The 27,248-nt window shown below is 43.9% G+C and overlaps 3 protein-coding genes across 3 annotated transcripts in view; 2 read left to right on the top strand and 1 right to left on the bottom strand.

The window, feature by feature from the left end:
- The window catches only part of LOC306752280 (chloride anion exchanger-like), a gene marked incomplete at both ends in the record, with an annotated part of 10,609 nt that extends 9,047 nt beyond the window's left edge, over nt 1-1,562 (top strand). The window contains 5 exons of the mRNA XM_079236029.1: nt 1-21; nt 119-301; nt 983-1,037; nt 1,122-1,288; nt 1,530-1,562. The exon at nt 1-21 is cut by the window's left edge and continues 75 nt beyond it. Of these exons, the coding sequence (XP_079092155.1) occupies nt 1-21; nt 119-301; nt 983-1,037; nt 1,122-1,288; nt 1,530-1,562 (459 nt within the window). The remainder of the gene's footprint in view (nt 22-118; nt 302-982; nt 1,038-1,121; nt 1,289-1,529) is intronic.
- A 243-nt stretch (nt 1,563-1,805) lies between these two features.
- cbll1 (Cbl proto-oncogene-like 1, E3 ubiquitin protein ligase) lies at nt 1,806-4,903 on the bottom strand. Its single transcript, XM_079235844.1, has 4 exons — nt 4,870-4,903; nt 4,556-4,639; nt 4,388-4,461; nt 1,806-3,694 (listed from the first exon to the last, which is right to left on the bottom strand). The coding sequence occupies exons 2-4, from the start codon at nt 4,556-4,558 to the stop codon at nt 2,686-2,688; spliced, it is 1,086 nt and encodes a 361-aa protein (XP_079091970.1). The 5' UTR covers nt 4,559-4,639; nt 4,870-4,903; the 3' UTR covers nt 1,806-2,685.
- Nucleotides 4,904-9,794: 4,891 nt separating this feature from the next.
- Nucleotides 9,795-25,438, top strand: LOC306752492 (serine/threonine-protein phosphatase 6 regulatory subunit 2-like). The gene is made up of 24 exons (XM_079236254.1): nt 9,795-9,909; nt 13,088-13,257; nt 14,006-14,260; nt 14,775-14,961; nt 15,173-15,310; nt 15,496-15,561; nt 15,678-15,790; nt 16,277-16,390; nt 16,478-16,604; nt 16,777-16,929; nt 17,478-17,708; nt 17,814-17,878; nt 18,333-18,448; nt 18,546-18,631; nt 19,155-19,235; nt 19,330-19,427; nt 20,092-20,149; nt 20,372-20,499; nt 20,586-20,710; nt 20,808-20,979; nt 21,805-21,893; nt 21,994-22,312; nt 22,869-22,973; nt 24,353-25,438. Exons 3-24 carry the CDS (start codon nt 14,034-14,036, stop codon nt 24,399-24,401), a joined length of 2,847 nt encoding a protein of 948 aa, XP_079092380.1. The 5' UTR covers nt 9,795-9,909; nt 13,088-13,257; nt 14,006-14,033; the 3' UTR covers nt 24,402-25,438.
- Nucleotides 25,439-27,248: the final 1,810 nt, after the last annotated feature.

Genomic DNA, 27,248 nt, shown 5'->3' with positions numbered 1-27,248 from the left:
AAGGGGGACGGCGCTACAGAGGTGAGACCTCAAACAAACTACTGCAGCAGTGCTTCAAGGTGTTCTTCCCTAAAAAGCTCTGAGCCCACTTGCCTACATATTATTGTTATTCCACCAGACGACCGATGAGTCTCGCATGGAGGTGGAGGAGCTGGATCAGCCCTCAGACCTCAGGGGCCTTCCTTTCCGGATGGACTGGACAGGCGGCCTCAGTGTTCCCAGAGTGGACCTCCACAGCCTGATCCTGGACTTCTCTGCCGTGTCCTTCCTGGACATCTCTGCTCTGAAGGGACTCAAAACGGTACCGAGTCATTCGGGAGGCGACGACACACTGGAGCTCAGTAGATGCTGGTGTGAGGCTGTTTCCGCCTCCACCTCCATCTTTTCACCCAACCGGTCATGACTGCTTTTTCACCCGTCCTCACTCCTCACGCAACTAATGATTATTATCAATTCATCTACAGATTATATTCTCAATGAACCATTTAGTCTTTAAAATGTTGGAAAAGTAGAACAAATAATGTTTTCCTCAAACCCAAACTACAGGTTTCCCTGGGTTTGAAAGTTGTTGGATACATTTGGGATTATGAAAGGATACAACTCATCAGAATATATAACACAGCAAAGTAGTTTTCATACGTTTTCAGTCGTAACATAATATACCTTTAAACTATCATTCAAGTAAACTAATTATTGTTGCCGATTAATTTTTCTTTCTAACTACGTTCTACCTGCTGGTCCTGCTGCACTTTCATAGTAAACGCCTTCACAATCCAAACAATTTTCCCTTGAAGCAGCACAAGCAGGAAGTGTTTTTAATACAGCAATGACAGCTTTAACAACATGAAAGATCCAAAGGACGTGTTTAAAGACAGTCAACCTCCGTAAACAAACTAGAGCCACTGGATGCGTCTCTCATCAGCTGCATGATGTCATCCTGTACTGCCGCTTCCCAAATTACAACTCACTGTATTCTCCACAGGCGCTCAAAGAGCTCATCCGTATCGAGGTGGATGTTTACATCGTTTCTTGTGATGGTGAGTCTCATCTTAGATTCAGTGACATCACAGGTCCACTGAGCAATAATAATTAAAAACACCGTTTCCCCTGTGTGTTGACAGCGTGCATCCTGGAGAAACTGCACAGCTGTATGTTCTTCGACGAGGAGATTCTGAGCTCCATGTTCTTCCCGACCCTTCATGACGCCGTGCTGCATGTGCAAGACAAACACAAGGACAAACGACCAGGCTGGGTGGTAAGGGAAGCTAATCACGCTATAAATACTAGCGTATGAAAGATAAATATGCATGCAGAAGGCCGACACAGGAACAACCAGCCATGGAGATAAAGATGTCAGGTTGAGACTCAGGTTTGGCACCGGAGGAAAGGGCATGAAGGTCACTATAACGAAATGCTTAACTTCCTTGTTATAATTAGAAGTGTATGGAAGATTTAAAGAGCCTACTTTTTTTTTTTTTTTTAAATCAAAGAAATTTATATTCATAATGTAATGTCCATTTCCTTTTTAGGCATGCAACGACTGTGTCACCATTGAAAACTGACAGTTTTTGTTATGACAGTTAACAGAAAGCAAACTCTAGGAGAGGAACCGCCTCCAGGACGTCCTGTTGGAAACTTCACACCACAATACAATAAAGAAAACTCATATTTTCTGTATAGAGTGAGTGAGTTTTATTTTTTAAATGTTTGCGTTAATGTCTATTGAAGTTCACAGTATTTGTTTTGTGTCCTTTTTACACAAGAATGAATAAATTGCATAAATGAAATATGAAAGAATTTGGCATAACAAGGTTTTAATGTGTTCATTGTGTCAATCAAATGCATCTTAGATACTCCAGTCCTCACTTTTTCAGATTTTTAAACACAAACTAAACTTTATTGGCTAAAATAAACCACCGCACTTCAGATATTGAGATTCAAAGCGAGGTTTGAAACCTTTTTCTGAACAAACACTGAAAGTTGGTGAGCACTAAAAAGACTTCAAGACAAACAGCTGATAATGTATCAGCTGATCCAATAAACATTAAGCATGAAGTCCCGACTGCTCCACCACAGAATGAAAACAGTACGAAGCATGTTGTGTGTGGATTTTACTTGAAAGCAAACTGACAGACGCATAAGAATGACTTAAACAGCTTTGACAGAACCAGACAAATCCAAGACTCACAGAATGTCATGTAGTAAATCACATTTGGTTATTCCCTCATAAAACCGGTTTCAACCAAATGTCTTCTTAGAAAGCTTCAAATTTTAAAAGGATAGTTGTTCTCAACTCAACGGCGAACAAACCAGCTGCCGACCCTTCAGTCTTCATATCAAACAGAGATGAGTCTGCCGTTAAAAATTTATTGAGACATATTTGGCGTCTTTCAATGTACAGATGTGTGACTTCAGCTGACATATATACAGAAATATTTACCATACGCTATTAAAAAAACAAAAAGAAAAGAGGGATCTTGCTGCTCCTCTCCGAGTCTATTCCAAATCAATTGTTCAGCAGGAGGTTCAGTACTCTTTATTAAAATGTGCAGCGTATACACATTTGCTTTTGGGGGTCTTATCACAATGAAAGTCCTAAAACCCTGAGGTCTACTATCACATTATTCAGACGAGTGGTGTGGAACAGAACGACAAAGGCTGCTGCCTCGTCATTCAGTTGGCAGTTTACTGATAATAAGGCCGGTAGCGGCCCTGATCTGGGTGGTGCGGTCCGGGCATCTGGCCCTGGGGAGGACCCTGCATTCGTGGTGGCGGCGGCCCTCTCGGCGCGGGCCACATCCCAGGACTTAGCCCTCCTGGCTGGCTGAACGGGGGACTGAGGGTGCCCTGGTCTTCGGGGAACTGCTGCATGGAGTTGGGGTTGTAGTGATGCGGGGGCGGGGCGTTGACCGGCGGGCCGCTGTGCTGCGGCGGCGGTCCCGGCGGCGGGTGGTTCATATAGGGAGGCATCTGGCCCATGATGTGCCCGGGTGGTGGCGTGATTGGCGGGGGAGCTGTGGACATGGGCGGAGGAGGGGCCTGGTTGTACACCATGTGTGGCGTCCCGGAGGCCTGGGGCGGGTGCTGCATGGGGTGGCTGATGGGAGGCGGCGGCGGGGGAGGCGGACCGAAGTGCTGCTGCGGCGGGGCCATCATGTGGTGAGAGTGGGACACGACAGGGGGCTGGCCGGGGTAGTCCCCCGGGTGGTGGTGGGGCGGCTGAGCGGGGCCCGGGCCGCTAGAGAGCGGTTCCCGAGAGGAAGAGTCATCTTGGATGGGCACGGTGATGAGGTTGCTGTGCTTGCGGGTCGTCACCGTGGAGATGCGGAATGTCTCGGGGCCGAGAGCGGTCGGGGGCGGGGCTTCGTGGGACGTGGGCGGCGGCGGCTGGCTGTAGGGGTCGTGACCGCCGTGCTGGAGCGGGTTGGGCAGGTGGACGTGGTTCTTGGGCAGGTGAGGCGGAGGCACGCGGAAACGGTCCGGGACGTCGGATTGCGGGGGCAGGTGCGCGGGCTCCTGGCGGCCGGCGGACGACTTGGCCGCCCGTACGTGGCGGTGGTTGACGTGGGCTTGCAGGTCGCGCTGGGACAGGTAGGTGCGCTTGCATCCGGGCACGACGCTGCACATGTAGAGGGCGCCGCGCTGGCTCTGCTCGATGCGCTGCACCGGGTCGGTGCAGTTGTACATGGTGAGGCTGAACACAGGGACAAACGTTCAGAGCCGGAATGAAACACAGCCGAGGCGCTGCATTACAACACACTACTGCTACATTTGTACAACAACTGATTTAGAGCGGTGCAACGGAACAGCTAATGAAACTTTAAGGTGTACAAGACCATCAAAATAATCTGTGTTAGTGTTTTACTTTTTATAAATTGCTAAGCACTTGTGTTCGGAAGTTAAACAGGGATTAAAAGAAACTGTAATATCTATTTCATATTGCTGTTAAAACATCTCCTTCGCAAAACTGGAATCATTGCCACATACTAAACTTGATATTATATTTGAACACAGTTATAACTGACCTCTCAACTCATTTGACTGAGTCGAGCATGAATGCATCACAATGTAATTCAATAGAAACTCCACACGTTAGCTGTCAACTTAGGCGCAGCCACATTACAAGCTCTCCTACCGATTTAGGATTTGTTGTTTACAATGTAATGGATCAGTGAGTAGAAAGTATTAATCCTGATCTCCTGAAACTTTACTTGACACTATAATAACTGTTGTTAATCTGCGTGTGTCAGGGGATCCATATGATCACGAATCAACTACAGTCCGTAGTGATTCAGCACTCAAAATCTTGCACTCATAGTAAATTACGTTAAAATTGCGAAATTCACCGCGACACATTAAAATGGTTAAAAGTCTCGAGAAATCTCACCCAGGACACATCTTATCTCCTTTCTTCTCATGAAGCAAAGCACACTCGTAACAGAAAACATGTTTGCAGGGGATCTGAGGAGGCAGAGAACAAGAGTTACACATGAACATGTGTCTGTGCCTGCATGCAAAGAAAGAAGAGCTCAACGACAATACATACAATACATACCATACGCCCATATAGGTGGATAGGAAGCCCGCATTTATCACAAAAGTGAATTGGTACATCATCCCTTTCTCCAATCAAATTTAACTGTTGAAAAAAAAAGAGGAAAAACACAGGTAATTTAAAAAAATAATGTTTTGATTAAACTCATTGAGAATTTTAAAACTTTTTTGTTTGCACAAAAACTAGGAAGAGAATTATTAAACCCAGACATCAGGAAAACTTTTGATGTCTGTAGGTGTCCGAGAGACATTAGTGATGACATTCATATGCATCTAAACGCTGAAGCGTTGTTTCCTTCCCCACCGGAGATGTACCTTATAGTCCCAAAACAGGGCCTGGGGGAATCTCCTCTGAGTTGCAAATACGTCACCAGATTTAGCTCCACAGTCAAACCGCTCCTCCTGCTTGAAGCCAAAGTTATCTGTAACACACAAGACAGGACTATTAATGATGTAATGCATAAAACAGTCTAATTCAGTCGCCTCCAAAGCAGTGACCAATGACCTTGATGGGTTGTGACCAGATGCCTTTAGAATATAAACAACTCAAATGTATTTCTTTCTCTGAGCTCACACAACGAGGAGGATAAGTTCCGCTGTGTTTTGACTGACTGATATTCAGCTGTTATTTATTGGAGCATGACTGAAGAAATGCAGCAGAGAGTCACTGATGCTGCAGCTGCTTTAGCAAAGCCAGAGGAGATGGGCGGAAGAGACTTGAGACATCAAACGCTCACACGCAATGCACCCTGGTACATGTAGGCAGTGCTGGCACGGTTCAGCGAGCAGGAGAACTCAGCTTTCCTCGGTGAATATAGCGCGCACAATTACATCAACATTAATTTGACGTTCACATAAAAAAGGTGGAGAAGTCAGTGGCAATGTTCAAGTAAAACTACATTTGATATAACAATGGATATTATATTGTGTAAGATCTTCTGTAGATCATTTTTTATTGTGAAATCTATGGTCAATTATGGTCCCTATGGGTGATTCATTGGCACCCTCTGGGGGTGCATGATGTCACAGTTTCATTTAGAGAACTAGCCTAATATGCTGTTTTATTAATCTAATGACCAGTGAGTGAAAGAGTAGTGGACAGGGAAACCAGAAAGGGTTAGATCGATAAGGAAGAACTGTGATACAGGCCTACTAACAGAATTTAGTTTAGTGTCTCCTATGAGCATCGACACAACACAATATCAGTTATTATATGTTATTTATATGTTCCTTTAGAAATGACATTGCATGCCAACCCTAGTCTTGAGACCCCCAGTTAAGAGAATCCAAGTAAAAAAAACTTCTAAAACTTTCCTTATTACATTAGCTGCTAAAACTTTTATTTATATATCCTGGTACCACTGAGACACAGCCGCCTCCACTACATCAGACACAAACAAAACAATATCCTACACATCATGACGACACTTCTTTGACGTTTGTGTTCCTTTGTGCTCCATTGCAAGACAAATTTACCCCAGTGAGACAATAACAAACGGAGCTGACTTATGGCAGAACAAGGGAACTACTTTGACAAAGAGGTCCAACATTGACCCTCACCATCACTGACTGAAAGACACCAACACCTTATTGTGCTTTCACACCTGTAGCTGGTTCATTTGATCCGGACTGAGGGGGAAAAGTGATCCATTGTTGTATTTTAGTTCTGGTGCGGTTCATGTTGTTCACATAGCCATTTCACCAACGAGTCCGAGGAGTAAACCTGACATTCTACAGACTGAAAGGTAACTTGTTTATTGCAGTTTTGGCGATTGTCATCTTGCATCATCAGGACCAACAGGGGGAAGTCAAACTCTGCTGACTGACAACGGGCAGAGTCTAATTCAAGCAAAGCAGTTTTACTAGCTTTTAGTTTCTTATAACTTGTCTTGTTCTGTGTTTTCTGTCTGTAACCTTGTTTTTTATGCTGCTGTCTGTCTTGGTCAGGTCTCCCTCAAAAAAGAGATTTTTAATCGCAATGGACTCTCCTGGTTAAATGAAGTTTTAAATTAAAAAATTAAGAAATAAGTCAAGGAAAAAGCAGCACTGACGTGTTTAACAGTTAAATGATTATGCATGAATGGGTTATACATCAATGTTGGTTTACAGATCAGTGGATTCCTTCCTGTTCAGGAATATGTTAATAGTCTAACTTTTTTAAATCATGTTAAAATGACATGTCTGCTATCATACAATCCTGTGGTTGGTTCGATGGCAAACAAACCGCACCAGTGTCCACTTGGAAGCGGCATGTGACCCAATATTTCAGACTGGTCTCGGTTCAATTGTTCGGTTTGATTGACAGCTTTCACATCAGCCCAAACGAACCGTACTCACAGGAAGAACAGGCCGGAGTTTGTTCTAACCGAACCAAACGGTTCACGTGTGAAAGCCCCCCTCCAGCTACTGCAGGATGTGCCTACCGTTTTCTCCAGGCTCAATTTTAGACGGCCTGCTGCTGGGTCTCTGGGTGCGGGGCGGAGGTTTGCTCCTTAAGGGCTGCTTGGATATGAGTTTGATGGGGATTCGTCTACGGACATCCGGGCCACCCAAACTCCCAGAGCCGTCACTTCCTTGAAGATCATTGTCTGCTGGGAGAAAGACAGGACACAAAACACTGCTTTAGTCTTGTAGTGCCATTATTACAAAATGATACAACATCCAGTCAAAGGAAATGCCAACATCCAGTCAAAGGGGCACCTGTTTGATATGACTTATGTTAATGATGGCACATAATTCAAATGGCATGTGGAAAAGATGAAATCCGACTAAATAGGCGATTTATTTGTGACATGTGTTGTAAAATGAATAGTTAGTCCTGTTGGAGACAGCTTTAGAACAATATGGTCCAAGTCAGGATGTGCAACAAGCACCGAGACCGATAGTGTGATAGTGGCACCTGCCTGTCATACGAGGCTCAAAGTGACAATCCATTATTTTTATCATCACCGCGGTTGGGATACAGCAAGAATTGCACACTCAAAGTTAGTAACACATCTGACTTGGAACTGATATCATGAAAAAGAAATGCATGTATTAAAGCTTGAGCGGCCTGCTGCCACAACCATAAGCTAAAAAGCTCAAAGTACTTAATTACACATTTCAGCAATCACTCTTAATAAATGCAGCTAGTTGTGTCAGCTCTTAGCTCGCGTTAGATTTGTTAGCATAATGCTAACGTTGATGATGTAGGTTAGCATTCGCGCCGCAAGTCAATCGAAGCTAGCGGTTACGCCTACTAACATGTGCACCGTGCACCGTTCACTATACGGTAGTAACAGTATAAACACATTACCTTGTAGGTTAATTTATAACTAAACGTTAACTTATTGTTAAGTGTTCTGGCGTCCCTCCATCGCGAGCCAGCTTTTAGCTAACGTTAGCCTGAACCACGCTAGCTTTAATGCTACTCTGGACCTAAAGTGGAGGTCGTAGCAGAATAATGTGCCGAGAGGATGATGTGTCGTTATCCGACGAGCTGATACACATACAAATATAACTGCGAGGTGAAAATATATCGCGTAAAAGAAGTTTGCTAACGTCCGCCCTACTCTGTATTTGGCTTACCGCTTTGGTCCATGATCCAACGAGTGAACGCAATGCATTGTGGGATAGAGAAGGCGACGAGAAGATGTGAGGTGAAGGGAGAGGAAAGGAAGGAACCAAGGAGAGGAGGGAAATAAGAAGGGAGGTGAAGAAGGTGAGAGATGAAGATGAATATAATTTAGAAGAAAAAGTGATAGAACGTAAACATTTGCCATAAGGAGTAGGAGGAAGATATCAAATATATTGTTTATCAGTCATTGCTGATAACATATTTGGGATTGATCAGTTAGATAGATAGATAGATCGATAAGGTAAGGTAAGTTGTGCATTTTCAAAGAAGCTGATATCAATATTACTTGTTTAGAGTACACACATTACATTATTCAGGTTGCTTAAACAAATTAAAATATATGATTGTATTATTGGTGCCCTTCAGACATAAAAATCTGGGCTACTGTATAAATAATCAAGCCTGGATGGAATTGATCAGACCTTTGTCCTATAGGTACATTTTGCCATATGATCAAAGAAAAGAGAAGTTCAGGGACTGGAACACCACCTGAAGTTACTTCTTTTTGAAATGGCAATACTTGGAAATCACCAGCTGAAAGTGTCAAGGAGGAGGACATCCTATTTTCAGATAGAGGGTTTTCAAGGTAAAATATTTTAATACTATTCATTTAGTGCTATTCAAATTGAATCATTGGGGTTTCACAATTGTACGATGGGGTATTCAATTGCTTATACATTCTAATAATTACAGACCCCATCATTTATCATTTATAGACAAAATAAATGTGTATCAGTAACGGAAATGATGGTTGACTTTTGACAAAACACCTGGCCTTTCAATACACTTCACCTAACTTAAAAAAATAATAATTTACTTTGCAAATCTGCCTGTCCTGATTATGTTACTCTGCCAAATGTAGTCCACAATGTGAAATACATAAAGTATATCTTAATACTCACTTACTAACTCAGTTACTAACTTGTGGAACTCAAGTGGAACATAAACTTATTACATCTGCATAAAACAAACGCATACATGCATTGGCTATAATTCAATAGAACCCACTATGCAGTATTTTGTTTATTTTATAAATAGTTGTGACCCACATGTATGTACATTGGTGCCTCCATAACATCTAGAATGGTGTTAAAACATATACCAGCAGAACTGTTCGTATTGTATCTTTAGAATACCATGAGATGGAAGGTCTCTCAGGCTGCGATGGCACATAGACAGGTCCCTAAAGGAACATTATCGTAGCTGAATGTGATATATACAAAGAACAGTGTCGCACTGTCGCATCATTCAGGATCCAAACTGCTCCGCCGCGTTCACTGTCTGAAGTCAATGCACGTCCACGGGGAGGGCTGCTGCGCGCTCTCGTAACCATGTCGCCATTTTGATTCGAAAAATATGACTGAGTTTTTCCTGCTTTGCATGCTAAACTTAGCCCCGCGTTTGAATTACTTTGTGCGTGAGTACGAATCATACACGCTCTCTGAAATAACAGCTGTTGTTACCAATGTCAAGTAGCCATTGCTGTTTGGGAAGTGTTTATTTGATAGACTTCAAAGCCACATTGGACTAACGTTAGCTAAGTTGAGCTAGCTAACAGTAGCTGTCGCAGACTGACCCCTTCTTCAAAACAAATCACTATTCGCTCACAGGCTAATGTGTGGAAGCTAACACGGCTAGCTCATAGTTAGCTAGGGACTTAGAAGCTGGCTGCTGGACGGGGAACTTAACTACAAATCTAAGCCTAACGGAAGGAATAGCAGCGGGGTTTTCAACCAAAGGTAAGTTTTGGACGGAAAGGTCGCCATGAATTCGAGCAACGAGCTTACGTTAACTCTGCTGCTGCATAGACAAAGTTGAGCCTAAGTTGGAGAGCTATTTAAGTTAACTGAGCCAGTAACGTTACACGTTAACTATAAGTAGCTAATTAACGTTAGCTTGCGTGCTAAACAGAGGAAAGGAGGAACTAACGTAAAGTTAGCTAAATTGTTTAGTTGGGTAACTTTATGCCTTAAACTCGTCAATTAGCGTTTATAGTTGTTTAATAAACTACTGTTAGCTAATCGGCTAACTAACGTCGCCGTGGGAATCTGTTTAACGTTAGCTGTTCGACTACTTCACGAGTTAACGTAACATAGTCGGTAAGTTACGTGTAACAGTTGTAGTGCCACCGACATGGACGTAACTTGTTGTGGACTCAATGATGTGATCTTTACAATACTGCAGATCTTTATAAACCCCTTTCCTGTTTGGTAACTAACGAGCTGGAAGTTGTTTAAGTTCTTCGGTGCAGCCATTCGGAGTTAGCCGAGGCCGACAGCAACGAGTCCCTGCTGCGTTTCTGAAACCAAGTAACGTGAAACACCGCTTCGGTTCATTTGTGCGTTGCTTACGGATGGATACAGAAGGAAGGGACCCGTGCTTAACAACTGTGAAGCACGTAGTTAACCTGGTGTTTTCTTTATCTTGTATTATTTGGTCGTGGTGTCTCCACTGAAGTTGAAGTAAACAGAAATCTGAGCTCTTACCGCGAGTCAGTTGACGTGCACTTCATGCCAAAGCTACAGGAGCTCAGTTCACATTGCTTTAACAACACCAGTGTGCCTCTTAATTGTTTGGCAGTCGTAATCAATCTGGGACCCCCTTCCTTACCTATACAATAATATGTTGATCTATACATATCAAATGTATCATTAGCCATCACATGATGGGACGTACTGTGAAGTGACCGTCACAAGTTATCAAAGTCAGGAGCACTTGCTGATTTAAGTTTGACAGCCAACAAACCCAAAGATAATCAATCATGTTAATGGAGGAACCCTCATGATCTCTTAACATTTGTGAAGCAGTATTTTAAAAACTACAATGAATTATTCTCAAAGAACTGTCAGTATGTTGGGACCCTCATCTGAGTATGACACATTAGATCCAGGTCTGTCCACATCATTTTAGTGACTGTTGGTTTTTTTTCTCTCCACAGAAGTGTACCTTTGCAGATTGTTTGATCATTTGTCAATAGGTGTCTTGTACAACATGAAACACCATTCAGTCGCCACTAGTTGCATCTTTTATACATTCAAGTAAAGGACAGTTCATGTAGTAAGTGTAGATGGAATTTCCTTTTGCTTCATTTCACTGCTTTTTAACTTGCCTAATTACAGAGTGTTGTTGGCTCACAACATCCACATGTATGCCCTCAGTATGTGCCATTGTTCCTCTTTTTTTAACGTCTGTAAATGTGCCAGTAGACTGTTTTTGTTGAGGTTGCCTCTGGTGGATTCTATTTTGGATGTAAAGTCAAGCATTTGCTTTCCTGCTCAGTGTCCACAGGGAGCGTTCGCCGGGTTATTATTGCACTTGTGTACTCTGTAAATGTATGCCAGATGGACGTTGCTGCTGCTGCATGTGCATGAAAGGGTCCTCCTGAAAAAAAAAAAAAAAAAAAAAAGGAAGCAAAGAAGGAGGAAGCGCTTCGATTTCCCCCATTCAGTTTTACTTCCATGATCAACAGTTGGTAGCATGTTGCTCAGAGAGACACGTTAGCTTTGGCGAAGCCAGCAGATGTCATTGTTGTTGTTGTTGTTGTTGTCGCTGCTTGGTGTGTTCGGTGGTCTAGATTAGAGGAAAAACAAACTGAAAATGCTTTGTTGTCACAAAAACATCAAATAGCTATTTTTCATCATTTAAGATACATTCTCCTTTTACCATCATCTGATAGTCGTCGTTGAAAAGCCTCAGCTGATGGGACGGAAGAAGTAGATGTCGACCAAATCTAGTTAAGCAGTTGTCTGAGTATAGAAGGACGAGAATGCACACAGCGGCTGTGTGTTGTATACTACTGTAGTTGTAAACAACAAGTAACATGCAGATTTTTTTTTTTTTAGCAGCATGGTAACTGGCCATACTTTTTCATTGTCCTTTCCAGAAGTTAAAGTTAATGTAACATAGCCTAACATGTAGATACACTTTATGATAACATCTGTGTATTATAGGCTGTGGCCTAATGACTTTTCATAAAATAGAAGAAGTTTACCAAATAAGTAGCGTAATACCATGTAGGTTTGTCTTGTAGGAAAGCTTCCACTTGCTAGTGAATATTCCCGTTGAGTTACTTCATTGAGTCAGGCAAAATTACATGTGGAGCTTTGATCTATTTGGGTGGTTATTATAACCCTAAAAGGCATGTCATTTCAAAATGCATGGGGCTTTTATTTTATGATTTGCTAGATTATAGTTTGGTAAAACTTTGCTCCCACATGTCATGTTAAATAACCCCAATTCTTTAAAATTGTATTGCAACTGATACCACACTGATTGAAATATATAAACCCATGCCACTATTTCTATATTCCACCATTACATTTTATAACATGAAGAGTCCTAGATGTGTGATGCATTTTTTAATGAGTATTTTTCTCTACTTTATCCTGATATTTCTGTGAATTTCTTTTTACTACAATTAGATTTTTGAACAAAACAATTTGGTACATTAACAACATAATTGTAAATAAACATATGTGATGTTGTTGAACAGGTTAATACTGGGGATGTCTTTAAATTAACTTTTCCCCTCACCCATGCAGATAATACAATGCCTTTCTTAAATAGTATTGTTGCAAAGAGTAGGTTAAAATACGTAAAGTTATATAAATATGTTTGACAGCTCTGCATTAAGACATGTGGCTTTGTTCTGATGTGTCTGTCGTGGCCACGTACGGTCAAGAGCTAGATATCATCTGGATTTTTGTAAATTAAATAACTAAATCATGTTCGATGCTACAGTAAAAGTGCTTAGAGATGTTTTTAATGTGATTTTTGTTTAATGGAACAAACGTGTCCTCATGTTATCATTGACATGTAACATTTATGTAAAATTTTATTTGAATGTTTTTTGTTAACACACTCAAATCTTGTTGCACAGTTGATGTAATAATCTCTGCTGTGTTTCGTTTGGTGCAGGTTATGGTGAGCCTCTCAGCGTCTCATCTCCTAAAGAGGCCTGCGTTTTAAGAGGAGACCCATGCTGATAAATGCCAGGCCTCGCCACACTCTCTGTCGTCTGCACAAACACAAATGCCTGCCTGCCCGTGGGGGAGGTCTGATTAAAGATATCCACATTTCATCCACTGGTACGTGTGAGCAGTTTACTGTATGGCGTTTTTGTAATGGCACAGTCATTAATATTTACCTTGACCACAACACTGCAACGGTTGTCCTTAATGTAAACCATGTAGTATTCTGAATAAACTGGCTGCAGGAGTTGCCAAAAGATGTATTCGATCCTGATTTACGTTTAAGTTTGATAGAGCACAGCTTGATTCGTGACTGAAGATGTACTTCAACATTACGTCACAGCATCAGTTAACCTCCAGTATTTCAACATCAGACTCAAACTTTTGATAATAGGATTTTACCTTTGTGGGTAAACGCTTGCAAATTTAGAAAAACAATGTGCCAAACCGTAGAAAAACCTATGAAAACTTCAGTGAAGTCTATATCAAATGATATACATGGCTGAAACACTAATGTAGCATAAATGGAAATAATCCATCTTAATTTCATAATTAATATTATAAAATGCTGTTTACACAAAATGTTGCAGCCCCTCTAAACATAGTCTGTGATATAAAAGGACTTACCGCAAGGGATAGTGCTGTCTTGTTGTTCCAGATATTATTGGTTTCATCCTCCACCTTACATCTTTGTTTACGTCCATCTCTCTCCCCTCTGTTCCTTCCCCTCCTACGCCTCCACTCTTCCTTTTCCTCCCCTTTTCTTTTGTTGTTGTTCTACTACTGCTGGGCCCTCTGTTTTCCCCCACCCTGCTCACCTCTGTGTTTCTTTCCTTTACTTTTCCTTTCTCCTCACTCTGCACAGGGCTGTGTCCCCCATCCCAGCGGCCACCATGTTTTGGAAGTTCGACTTGCACACCACCTCCCACATCGACCAGCTGCTGGACAGGGAGGACGTGACGCTGAGAGAGCTGATGGAGGAGGACGACGTCCTGCAGGAGTGCAAGGCTCAAAACCGGCGGCTGCTACTCTTCCTCTCCCAGGACCACTGCATGCAGGAGCTGGTCAGCCTCATCACCACCGAGCCGCCGGCCGACCTGGAGGAGCGGAGCCGCTTCAAGTGAGTCCTCGCAGTGAGGAGATCCAGGATAACCATGTGACTGCTGGAAAAGACAGTGTGCTTTTAGTCAGTGCCGCCATTATAAACTATTATAATTACAAGGTAGAATGTATGTTGTGTTTGATTGTTATACATCTTGACAAATGTTTCAACTCTTTTCAGCGTTCATTTTGTCCATACGCTTTCATTAGATGGAGCCATCAGGGCAGTATTAGCTTAACTCAGACCGTGTTCTTGTTAACTATTGTATTTATTTGATCTCCTTTCATAATTTTTTGATTTGATCAATTTTTTGGGTTTTGAGTTGTAGCTACTTGTTGTTTTCAGTATCTTGTTCTGATTTAATTTATTTTACTTTGTTACATCTCAATTTCACAGTGAAATTCTCTATGGATCCCATTAAGATTAGATTTAATATAGTCAATTATTTTGAAATTACACTTTAAAAGGAATAATTGCACTGACGAATTCTTCTTATTGTCATTCTGTACTTCCTTTTCTTTTTTTTTAAAAGGTTTCCCAACATCGCTTGTGAGCTCCTGACATCAGATGTGTCCATCATCAACGATAAGCTGGGCGCGGACGAGTCTCTCCTTGAGGTGCTCTATCACTTCCTGGAGCAGGACCCACCCCTCAACCCGCTCCTGGCCAGTTTCTTCAGCAAAACCATCGGCAACCTCATTGCCAGGAAAACCGAACAGGTATGTTGGAAAAGGTCATGGCTTGAGCAACGATTTCTTAATTTGTGAACAAGCAACCAGAAGCTCTGTTAATCCGTTGTACTGGATAGCAAAACACTGATGTACAGTACAAAACAGAAGTGTGGTGTTTTGGAAAAGATATTCAGATTCACCCACCTTGGTGCTGCTATGAGGAACCTAAAGTGTCGAGCGTTTTTGTTTTGTTTTCCAGGTGATTTCCTTTCTAAAGAAAAAGGAAGGCTTCATCGGTCTGGTGCTGAAACACATCGACGCCTCTGCCATGATGGACTTGCTGCTTCGACTCATCAGTTGTGTGGAACCTGCTCCCTTGAGGCAGGAGGTCCTCCATGTAAGCGCTACTGTACTTCCCACAAGTAAACACCAGCAAACAATGTCCTCCATACGATATCCAGGGCATCAATATAGCAGCAAACAATGCCGTGTGGAGGCAATAGATATGCTCGGCACTTCGTATTGAGCATCTTTTTAATATATCTAACATCTAACATTGTTTGTTCGTCCTTCACCCTCAAGTGGCTGAACGAGGAGAAGTTGGTACAAAGACTCACAGAGCTCATTCATACCGGCAAAGATGAGGAGGTGAGTGTCCTGATACTCTCTTTGTCAGATTGAAATGCCATTACTCTGTACACGTGCATTAACAATATTTAAAAGGAGTTAATGAGGGTTTTCTAATTCATTGATTTACATTTCAGAGACAATCAAACGCATCCCAAACGCTTTGTGATATCATCCGCCTTAGTCGAGACCAGGCCAATCAGATGCAGGAGAATATGGAGGCCGACCCACTGTTGGCTGTTCTAGAGTCGTAAGTATACAATGCCTCGTGGTCGAGGAGGAAAAGTGTCCAGTGGCGTTTAGAGTCAGCGTGTATTGAAAAACCTTCCATTTATCTGGCTGTAGTACACTAGAAATCAAAACATGGCACTGGATTGTCTTTGTTTGATGACTAAGCTAGTCAAACCCTCTACTTCCCATCTGCTGTTAGTTAATGGTGTCACATAATTGGCAGGTTCTTTTCATGCGTCTTTTTTGTCTTTGACTCAGTTTGACGGTAGACTTGGAAAGAAGTGAGCTCTTGCATGTCGACACAAGCAAGGAGTGTAAACATACGGAAACAAATTCGTCCTTGACTCCCAATGTGGAGCACACAGTGCTTTAAATAATTGTTCTGTGTACAAAGGTTTGCTGGCAGAGCCTGTTTGACAACAGTTCAGATTTTTGTGAAAGTTTGAGAACACCTCATCGTCTAGTTTGGGTGTTCTTGCTGCTGAGATGAACCCTTGTCTTTCAGGCAGGAGAGTGTAGCGGGGCTCCTCAAGAACATGTTTGAGGGCGAGAGGAGCGAGGCCTCCATTGTTAACGGAACTCAAGTGCTACTTACCTTACTGGAGACCAGGAGGTCCGGGTGAGTCAACGCGTTTCCCATCAGGTTTTTCATCGTCGATGTCGGGAGCGTTCACGTCTGATGTTTTGATCTGCTTGTGTGTCCCAGGTTGGAAGGGCTGATGGATCTGTATTCTCAGGGTTATGAAAGGTCTTACACTGTCAACAGCAGTATTTTAAATGCCATTGAGCCCCATTTAAAGGACTTCCAGCAGCTTCTTCTGGATCCCCCCAAGGTAAAGCCACATGGCAGTGACAAGTCATGAAGCCAAATACACTCTAAACACAGGCATTTAGAAATGGTATGGCACGTTATTAGTATTTGATTGATTTCATACAGTTATAGCATTGAAACTCTGGGTTCTTGTGTATCAAAACAAAGTTGTGCTTTTCACATTCCTTCTGCAGAAAAGTGCAATATTGACGACCGTTGGCCTTCTCGAGCAGCCACTGGGGAACGCCCGCCTTCACGTGGCCAGACTGGTGGCCGCCCTGCTGCAGACCAGTGCCCCAAGTATCTGCCAGGAGCTTTGCAACCTTTCCACCATGGACCTACTACTGGTAGGCTAAAGCCTGGCTTGACTCTGCACATTGAAGCTCTGTAGCTCCTCGTTGTCATTGCACACACACATAGTGGTCTGATTCCGTTTGTGTGTTGTACCTGGAAAAAAAAGTTGCGTCAGATTTGCACAAGGTTGGTCGTGAGGCAGCGGAGCACTGATTACCTAATCGCTCCACCGGACCAAAGGGCAGTGGGTGTGGCTTATAGGAGCCGGCTCAGAGAAGACCATCACGCTGTGTGTTGTGTAGCAGACATTCAAAGCCTCCACTGTTAACCAGCATGGAGAAGTCATCTCTGGTCCAGATAGTACCACCATGATGCTTTTAAATAACCATGTTAGAAGGGCACCGCCATGTGTATTGCAGGAATTGGCTTAAAAACTGACATGCACTATTATTATTATTATTATTATTATTATTATTATAACTAATTGCAGCTGTCCAGGAGGTGTCCAGTCAATTCAGTGCTGCCTACAGTTCTGTCTTGAATGCAATATTTTGCAGCATGTCACCAACATTGTTCTCTCTCTTTCTCTCTCTCTGACTAGGATCTGTTCTTCAAATACTCCTGGAATAACTTTTTGCACTTCCAAGTGGAGCTGTGTGTGGCGGCAATCCTGAGCCATCCTTCGTCGGAGGAGCAGCCCGGCCCCAGCCCGGTCCTCCAGAACCACGACGGGCAGCTGGCGGCGTCCAGCTCTGAGGCGCAGGAGGAGGCAGTGGAGACGGGCAGGACCAGTGACCCACACGCCTCCATCCACAACGCCCTCGTAGCACATGTAGGTCCAGCAGCTCGACGGCCCGACTTTGCCGTCGCCCGAAACTTTCTGTTCTGCCTTAATTCCTCCGACTCGCCTTCATTCTGTGTTTCTGTTCGACCTCAGCTCTTCCAGAAGTGTCAACTGGTACAGAGGATCCTTGACGCCTGGGAGGAGAACGATAAAATACAGTAAGGATATCTTTACATCCGCAGCAAACACATTTGTATCAAAATATTATATAAATTACATTTATATGACTCCTAATAAGTCATAAAATATTGCGACAGACAGTCAACGCTTCATTCAGAAACCTCAATGGAAGCTTTGAATGTTTTTTTGTGGAATTGCATTCGGTTCAGCCATCCTAAAAAAAAAATCTTCTTTTTTTGTTACGCCTCTGTGTCGTCCGTCCCGTTCTCGCCTGGACTCAACGATGAGAGTTTTTGGCCATGACTCAAGAATTCGTATGCTAATTATGACAATGTCACACAAATAGGATCAAACATGGATGTAAAATGTAACTTAAAAGTTGGTGGAGGCACTAATGCTAGTTGATGTTGAGTATGTGAAACATCAGTTTTTTACAGACTTGTGGAGCCGCAGTGAAGTTTTATGCCAATTTAATCGCTTTGTGAATCTCAGGGGTGAGGGCGGCACCAGGAGAGGCAACATGGGTCACCTGACCAGAATTGCCAACATGGTGGTCCATAACCTGGAGAAAGGACCAGTACAGTCCCAGATCACGGACCTCATGAAAGGTAAGCAGATACTGCGGCTGGCCAGATGCCAAATGTGAGTTAACAGAGGTGGAGTTAACTGAAAAGTTAGTGAAAATGAATATCCCCGTGTCTGCAGAGCTGCCGGAAGACTGCAGAGGTCGCTGGGAGAGCTTCGTGGACGAGACGCTGAGAGAGACCAACAGGAGGAACACCGTGGAGCTGGTGAGACGTCACGCAGTCGCACTTGGATCCTTCTGAATGCAAACCTTTCATTTAACTGCCTCTCGTTTCCCGTTAATCAGGACATGACCGAGCAGCCAGCGCAGGGCAGACGTTACAACTTCACGCAAACTTGATTTGCCTTTTTCAAATGCCATTCAATAAATCCAAGAATATAATCAACGAAAGTCGGAGGTGTTGTTTTTAATTGATGAACTATCACTTTGAGGATTTACAGACGAGGATATGTCTTCACAGGAGGAGGAAACAGAACTAGGCATGTGTATAATTGTAGATGGGCATTTGCATTTTAAGAAAATGAATGTGCAGCATGGATGTGTCATGGTATTCAAAGACTTTAGTATGCGTCCTAAGATCAGACCCATGTCGTATGAGGCTCAGTGGACTGGAGGATGATGCTCTTTCTGTTCCATGATGAGTTTGGCGTCACAGCAGAACTACTATTTGTTATGGAAGGTGCAGCACGATGTTTAAATGTGTCTCGTACATGCACTGTGTCCTGCAGGTCAGCACCCACAACATGCACTCGTCCAGCGAGGACGACGACATGGAGAGCCCCTTCCCCAACGACCTGTCTCTGCAGCAGGTAGGGTGCCCCCCCCCCCCCCCCCAGGGAGACAGCCCTGTTACTCTTCAATTCACAAAATATCCATAACGATGTCAACCTTTGACCTTCCCAGGCTTTCTCTGACTATCAAATCCAACAGATGACGGCCAACTTTGTGGATCAGTTTGGCTTCAACGACGAGGAGTTCAGCGAGCACGATGAAAATATCAAGTAAGTGTTAAAAGTCCAAAGGCCCAAATCAAAACGACCCATCTGTCCTCTTAATTGCAGCGATGTTTAGCAATCTAGATTGTTTTGGTGCGAGATGGCTGGTGTTTATAGTTTGAGCTAACCGATACCGCTAGCTCACCTAGCACCCCTGAGCTAGCTGGAGGACGCCATTGATGTCAACATCTTGGTGGGTTTAGTTGGGTTGAAAGAAAATAGTTCCTTCATGAAACTGCTCACAACAAGCAGTTTATGTCGAGTGAATTGATGTCATGATTTCTGCTAAGAGACGTAGCTGTTGAGTTTTTAAAATGTATTTGTTTGACGCTTTGAGCACCACAGCCCAGTGTCCTGTAGTTCCATTATATTAGAAGACGTACATTTCTAACACCTGGCAACTCGCACCAAAATGATCTCGATTGATAAATAGAGTAACGGGTAAGACCCTTTTTTTTTCTTCTTTTGGGGTGAACTGTTCCTTTTTAGGGTTTGCAGCTGCGATCCAAAGCATTCCAGCCTGAACAGAACCCTATAACCACTCAGTTAAACTATTTGAGTTGATGCTTGTTGTGTTATTTTAATGCTTGAATGTAGGGGTGTTTCTCTTTGTTGCTGAACTCGTTCAGTTATACTAATACTTTGATCTTCTCTTGTTCTCTTTCCTCAGTGCCACATTTGACAGAATTGCCGAAATAAACTTCAATCTCGATGCTGATGATAATAGTGTAAGTGTTTTGCTGTTTGTTTGTGTCTTAATTATTAAATGAATAACGATCAATCTGCTCTTACTGTCTGTGATGGTTTTATTGCAGTTACTGCTAATTGTTCCGACAACAGCTGACTTAAACTAGCTGCATGTTAGCCATCAACAGACTGACTTCATTTGTGTGTGTGTGTGTGTGTGTCTGTGTGTGTGTGTGTGTGTGTGTGTGTGTGTGTGTGTGCAGGCCAATGCGGCTGCTTTTGAAGCCTGCTGTAAAGAGAGGATACGCCAGTTTGATGATGCTGAAGAAGAAGAGGACATTTGGGAGGAGAAGGAGATGAACTATGCAACACAAGCTAAATCCAGAACACGGTAAACCTGAGGGCTTTCAGTCGTTTGGCTTCCATCTTTTAACCCTTTCATCTCCTCAACGTCTCTCCATTGTCTCGCTCCACCAGGTTTGGGGTCTCTCAAACCTCAGAGGAAAGCCCCAGAAGCAGCATGGAGAACGGAGGCAGGGAGCGGGACCACGGCTCTGAATCTGACGAGGACGAGGACTGTGAGCAGAACACGTCAGAGACGGGTGGGTTAGAGGACAGCAGCTACACAGAACGCAGCCAAAGCTCATGGAAACCTAGGAACCGTGACAATAGTCTCTTGTCTCTTGGACGTGTTTCCAGATCCAGGCTGGACAGCAACTTTCAGGGAGTCTGGAGGGACTGCAGCGTGCCAAACCCCAGCAGGGTGGGACAGCTCCTCCAGGAGTGGGAGAGGAGCCGGAGCCGCGCCGCAGGGAGCCGAGACGCAGGGAAGTGGCTGGGCCAACTTCACCGAGTTCCAGCCTTTCTCCGGGTGAGACGCTAACACGGTGACCCAGATTAGCAGGTCTGCTGGGTCGGTCCAAGACCAATGAGGGACGAGGTATTTCCTGATTGTTCCAGGTGGCAAAAGGTCTACTCTCGGGTTACTGTTTTCTAAATGTTCAGAAACACTCGAGGCAAAAACCCTGCTGCTGAAATTAAACATAAATCTTCTTTTCCCCCTCTTCATGTCCTTTTCCTTCCATATAGCTCAAACATCACAGTAAACACACGGCTGCTGTTCTTGAATCCATCGGTCTAATTTGTAGAATCTGCGTGATTCTTCAAATGCAAACAGGAAACACATGAGGGACTCTTAGTTAGTTCCTGACAGTAGGTTTTCCAGTTCCATTGTTCCTGGAACTTATTTTACCAATAAAGGTACCTTCTATAGGAGGAGGCACTATTGTTTTAGCGCGAGGAAGATTCCTGTCGGATCACGACGTTGTTTTAGTACAGAGAGTGTGAGGGACAGTTTCACTTCTCCTTCTTCAGTTTCACTTCTCACCGTCTCAAAGCTTTGGCTGAAGTGCAGAGGGACAACCTTTTTAAAGATTTAAAACGCATCATTCAGAGAAACCAGAGCATTTGTCACTTATAGTGGACATGTGAACATGAAGTACTTCAGCGTCAATACTGGAAGGAAACCAAAAGCTTGAAAAGGTGAAGGCTATCAGATGATCAGATTGTTCTTCTGTAGACCGATGTGTGCCATTAAACATTTACGGTTCGACTAATTGATCGCAGAGCCAACTCGTCATACTTGGCGTGTCGTTCTTCCCGCTTGTTAACGCGTCTCTCTGCTTCTCGTCTGCAGAACAGAGGCTGATCCCAGGTGCAGCTCTCCTGTGGCATCGGGTGGCGCCGACGCAGAAAAACAAGCCAAACCAAACCAGGAGCAGAGCGGTGAGTGTTTCCTGCCTCCTCAGCCTCTGTCTGTCAGAGACGCTCACGTAAAACACACATCACTGATGAGAAGAACACAAACTCATGTCTCTGTCAGCAGATGCGAGCGCCTCCTCTGACGCTTGGCCAGTGGGAGAAGGGAGGAAAGCTCCTCTCGTGGCCTCAGACAGCAGCTCCTCCGGGGGATCGGACAGCGAGGAAGACGACAAGAACGCCGGCGCCGCTCCTCCTGCCGGCGCCGCTCCTCCTGCCGGCGCCGCTCCTCCTGCCGGCGCCGCTCCTCCCGCCGGCGCCGCTCCTCCCGCCGGCGCCGCTCCTCCCGCCGGCGCCGCTCCTCCTGCCGGCGCCGCTCCTCCTGCCGCAGCCGTCGCCTCGGAAACAGACGCCGCCCCCAGCAACAAGACCGCTGACCTCAAAAGGTTTGCAACTTTTCGGCCGTACGCCGTGATGCCGCTTGGTGAAATCCCCTCCGGTGACCGGTCCGCTCTGCAGACACACACAAAGCTGCTCTGTGTGTAGAAACATCTATATTTGAAACATAACTACCACATTGAGGTAATTATAGACCGGACTGGGATCTGAAATTACTGGATTCATTCAGTTTTGAAAAGTTAAGTACATCCTGAGTGTCTCTTGTTGAAACTTGAGCGAAAGCAGAGATGTGCAACCTCAGAAAGTAAAAGCAGTTTATAGCGTGACGGCTGCTTATTGAGGAGAAAAGACAACGCTAATACTTTTTGTAGCTTATTTTAGTTCTGAGTGAACCGACTGAAGGTCATTTTTATCACCCTCTCTTCTTAGAACGGGACGCTAACTATTACCTGGTTAACGGATAATTAACCATCAACATCAGGGCTGCTGTGGGTGAAGAGTATAACTAGTGAACAACAAAAGTGAAGACAAGTTGAAAGACGCTGACTTGAACCTGAAGGCATCCTGCTGTGGCTCGTCGCTGAGTGTTTGTCTGTGTTGCAGTGAGGAGAGTCCGCTGTCTCTGGAGAAGCTCTCTCTGTCGGATCCTCCCAAAGCGTCGGAGCAGCCGGCCGAGGATTCGCCCGCGACCACACAGACTGACAGGAAGTACGTCCCTCCTGCTGTCATGGACACACCTTTGGGTGTAGAGCTGTCCTCGATCAAAAGCTCCTCATAGTGTGGTAGTTCTTAACGCAGACACTATTCCATTCAATCCAAACCGCTCATCCCATGTAGGGAGCTGATCCCAGCTGGCATTGGGTGAAGGTTCACCTGGAGGTTGACATGTAGAGACAGACAACCATTCAGTCACATTCACACCTACAGTTTAGAGTCTCCAGAGAACCTGAGCTGCACGTCTTTGGACGGGGAGAGCGTTCAAACTCCCCACCGCCCGGTGACAGTGAGCCGCTGTGAACACGGTGTAACATGCAATATAATACATTTTAGTCAACCGTAGAGTTTCCCACAAAAACACCACTTTAAGTCTTGTGTTTACGAGAGATGTGTAAAGTCATTCAGCATGAAAACGAAGAAATGAGTCGACTAGGAACCAAAACGATGAATTAGTCGTATCGACTAACGGGACAGCCCATCTGAAATAAGGACTGAACTCTTTTCTGGAGAAATGTAATAGATGCTACGCTTCTTTGGTAATTACATTTATAGATTACATCTTTGGAACATTGGTCAGACTAAAGCCATTTGATGACATCACTTTGGGCATTTTGAACTTGCGATTGCATTACTTCACTATTTTCTGGACCAGAAACTGAATCAATTAATTTAGAAAAAGAATCTTCAGATGAAGGACGCGTTCCAGCTGCACCAAATGGTCATTGACAGTTTTATAGAGCGCCGCAGGGATGAAGTATTTTTTATAAAGCAACTCAGAAGTTATCACCGCACTGGTTCTATTGACCCATAAAATAAAGTGTGGCGTTAAACACGCGTTGGTGTGACCGGTACGTTCTGTTGGGAACGATGAGCTTCACACATGAACATCGCTGTAAGGCGTAAACGGAGAGCGTGAGGCTGAAGGAACGACCACGCGGTCACATGAGCACGAGTTCACACAGCGAGGCCGTGACGGCGGACTGAGACACTCGTTACCAACCGGCCTTTTCAAATGTGGAAAAGTTCACAGGAGAGGTGTTTACTGCCGTATTTTACATCGTAGAACTAAACGTTGTTCTCTCTTAAGCTTATTTCAGACATCTAACCAAAAACCCTTTGAGTAAACCCATCGTGACGAAGTAAAAGCACTCTATTCTTTCACCAACATGTAGTGTTAACTACCGAGAGCAAAGTGTATCGAATTCTCATTTCTTTGGATGTTAATTTGGTCACATGGCGTTCCTCAGGGACGGATGAAGGTTAAAGGCTTTGCGTAGCTCGTCCTTGTTGTAGTGTGTATCTCTGTGTGTATCTTTGTGTGTATCTGTGTGTGTATCTGTGTGTGTAACGCGTTCCTCTGCTCCTCACAGGGAGGAGACGCCAGCGCCCCAGGAAGTGTCGGTCAACGGGCCGGTCTGAGCTCCTCTGAACCATCGGTGAGGCGCCGCGGCCCGCCGGCCTCCTCCAGAGTGACTCCTCCCCTAAATAACCTCACTGCAACTACGGTGTTTTTTTTTTACTGAATCACTCGGCCACGTTATTGGACCTGGACACTGCCAATCAACACCAATAATGAGGCGGCGGGACGTGTAGAAAAAAAAAAAAGAGAAACAAAACCAACAGACAGAAGAGTGTAGAGGAATCATCTTCAAAGCCTTTTTTTTGTTGATGTTGCACATGATTACGTGCAGTTTTAATGTAGCAGCGAAATGACAGAATCCGAGGGGTAACATCATCATCATCATCATTATTATAATTTTTCTATGTCCCGAAGCTGTTGGAATCCCATTGTTAGGGATTTTACATCGTCACCCCTGAATGGATAGCACAGGCTAACTTTTAATGATGCCTCAACAATAATTGTTTTTTTCTTTTTTTGGAAACTTTTTTTTTTTTTCTTCAAGCTTAAGAAAAAGCACTTATGCAGCCATTTCCTGTACATTATAGCACAATGTAAGTGTTGTCATCTCTGCTGCTGTCCTGTCTGTCCTCTCACCAGATCAAGGTTTTATCCAGTGGTTCTGTTTTCTTTTCTCTGGGAGCCGTTGAGGGAACGTCTCTCGTGCCGTTCCTGTGCAGGGTTCCTGTGCAGGGTTCCTGTGCAGGGTTCCTGTGTAGGGTTCCTGTGTAGGGTTCCTGTGCAGGGTTCCTGTGCAGGGTTCCTGTGCAGGGTTCCTGTGCAGGGTTCCTGTGCAGGGTTCCTGTGCAGGGTTCCTCTGCAGGGTTCTGAATGTTCTGAAGTGCTTCAGGAAGGTGGAGGAGGCGGTGGAGGTCGCTGAACAGAGCTCTAATAGTATTACTGTCTTTTGCTCATGTGCAATAATGTCAATTAGCCATTTATATTTAAAAAATGAAATTCACACTTTTTTTTTGTCTTTTTAAAAAGAATCAATCTATTGTTGGAGACTTGGATTTGGTGTAAGTTTGGGGGCCGATAAATTTGGATATAATCTCAACTTGGACGTTCTGATTTTAAATTGGTTTCTTTTTGTTTTAGTGCATGTATAACCGGTTCTGTTGACCTAGCTAGTGAGCTAAGACCTTCTGATTGTATTGACCTTTTACGTTCTTATTGCTATCCCCCTTAAATCAACCAAACTTTATCTACCTATATACAAATATTATCTACATGTAAAAGTAATTTTACAAGCAATCTTGAGATTACTATTGTCTGTTCCTTTTTGCTCTCTCTCCACCAAGCACTTACTCACAGGGCAAGAGTGGCATCTGCCACGAGTAACGCTGTACGTTTGTTTTTTAAGTTTTTATTTTATTTGTCTGAGCAGCAGGATTGGAAAGAGGGCAGGTCTGGGTTCTCCAGAGCGCCGGGCCTCTTTGGTGTACTTACTTCAATCATTTTTGACAGTGATCAGGTTCTACGATCATTGTTAAAAACAAAACAAATTTGAAATTAAAAGTGTCTGGTTGACCACATTAATACCAAAAGCTTTGCTTTGCCCGTCTGGTTGTTGTCTTTCCGCCTCTGCAAAGATCCAGCGGCCCGTTGCTATGAGTAACGATCAGCTCCATGACGATAACAGGACGAACAGAGAAGAGGTCAGAGGTCAGCCACTAAATAAACATACAACATTATACATATATATATACTTTAAAAATATATCGGTTTATTCTATGTTTTATTTAGAATATTGGCTCTGTTACGTGATGAGCGGTTCTATCCAGCTACGCTCTCCTCAAAGCCACTGGACTCCATTGACAAACAGGTATTTTGACCTCAAGTCTTTAATGGAGCTTCTGGCCTTTTCGCTGATGGCGGAAAGCAACGCGGCAAAAGTGAGCAAAGTCCAGCTGGCGACCGCAGAACCTCACAGCAAGAAGGAACCAAATCACACAAATAACACAAATCACACAAGCAGCCACAGTGGTGGAGTCCATGTTTTCTAAGCTGCTCTTTATCTACGGCCTCGGTGCATGACATGATTGTGAGAGAAAGTAGTCCCTTTTGTGTGTGTGTGTGCGCACGCATCAGGTGTATCTGTGGGATCAAATGTGTGTGTGTCTGTAGGATCAGATGTGTGTGTCTCTCTGTAGGAGACACTCTGACAGCCACAACATCCTATGAGGATCACACACACACACACACACACACACACACACACACACACACACACACACACACACACACACACACACACACACACACACACACACACACACACACACACACACACACACACACAGTTGAATAACTGGCGTTCCGCTGGGAGACTCAAGAGTACTGGTGGACGAGGGCGCCTTGACCTGAGCTGTTTGAGTGGAGATGACGCCAGCGGAGCAGGTTCTAAATATTAATTTATTTATATTTACAGGTCATCATCCACTGAGTTCCGTTGGGAACCCAAAGTAAAAATAAACTTAAACTTCCACTTTGTCAAAAGAACAAGGAACCTTTAAGCACAGCTGCTGATAATTACCATGACGCCATCAACAGGTGCCAATTAACCAACAATGCAATGTCACGTTTGGCCACAGGAGGGCGCCAATGCACAATACAGGCCAACATGTCCTGTTGGGCTCCGACAACTGTACACTGGCTTCATGACGTAATACGATTGTGACAAACTCTACCGTGACGTGTTTGGCATATTTTAGCAAACTAATGACGTGTAGAAATTAACCCAAAAGGTATGGAAATAATGCTACGCTCTAATGTGGAGACCGTTTCCACTCTGAGGCTAAATTAATGTGTGATTCTGGGCTTTACAAAATAAACTGAGTACACAACACAGATGAACATTTAAACCC

Source organism: Taurulus bubalis (genome assembly GCF_910589615.1).
Source record: "Taurulus bubalis genome assembly, chromosome: 20".
Taxonomy (NCBI): Eukaryota; Metazoa; Chordata; class Actinopteri; order Perciformes; family Cottidae; genus Taurulus; species Taurulus bubalis.
The sequence above is the reverse complement of the archived record's forward strand: the minus strand, read 5'-3'. Positions and strand labels throughout refer to the sequence as shown.

Coding starts and splice junctions, on each gene's coding strand:
- cbll1 (XM_079235844.1), bottom strand. Junction 3,695..4,387: donor GGAGATAAGATGTGTCCTGG/GTGAGATTTCTC, acceptor CCCTGTGTTCAG/CCTCACCATGTACAACTGCA.
- LOC306752492 (XM_079236254.1), top strand. CDS start 14,034: ATGTTTTGGAAGTTCGACTTGCACACCACCTCCCACATCGACCAGCTG. Junction 19,236..19,329: donor ACGACCTGTCTCTGCAGCAG/GTAGGGTGCCCC, acceptor TGACCTTCCCAG/GCTTTCTCTGACTATCAAAT. Junction 20,980..21,804: donor GAGTTCCAGCCTTTCTCCGG/GTGAGACGCTAA, acceptor TCTCGTCTGCAG/AACAGAGGCTGATCCCAGGT.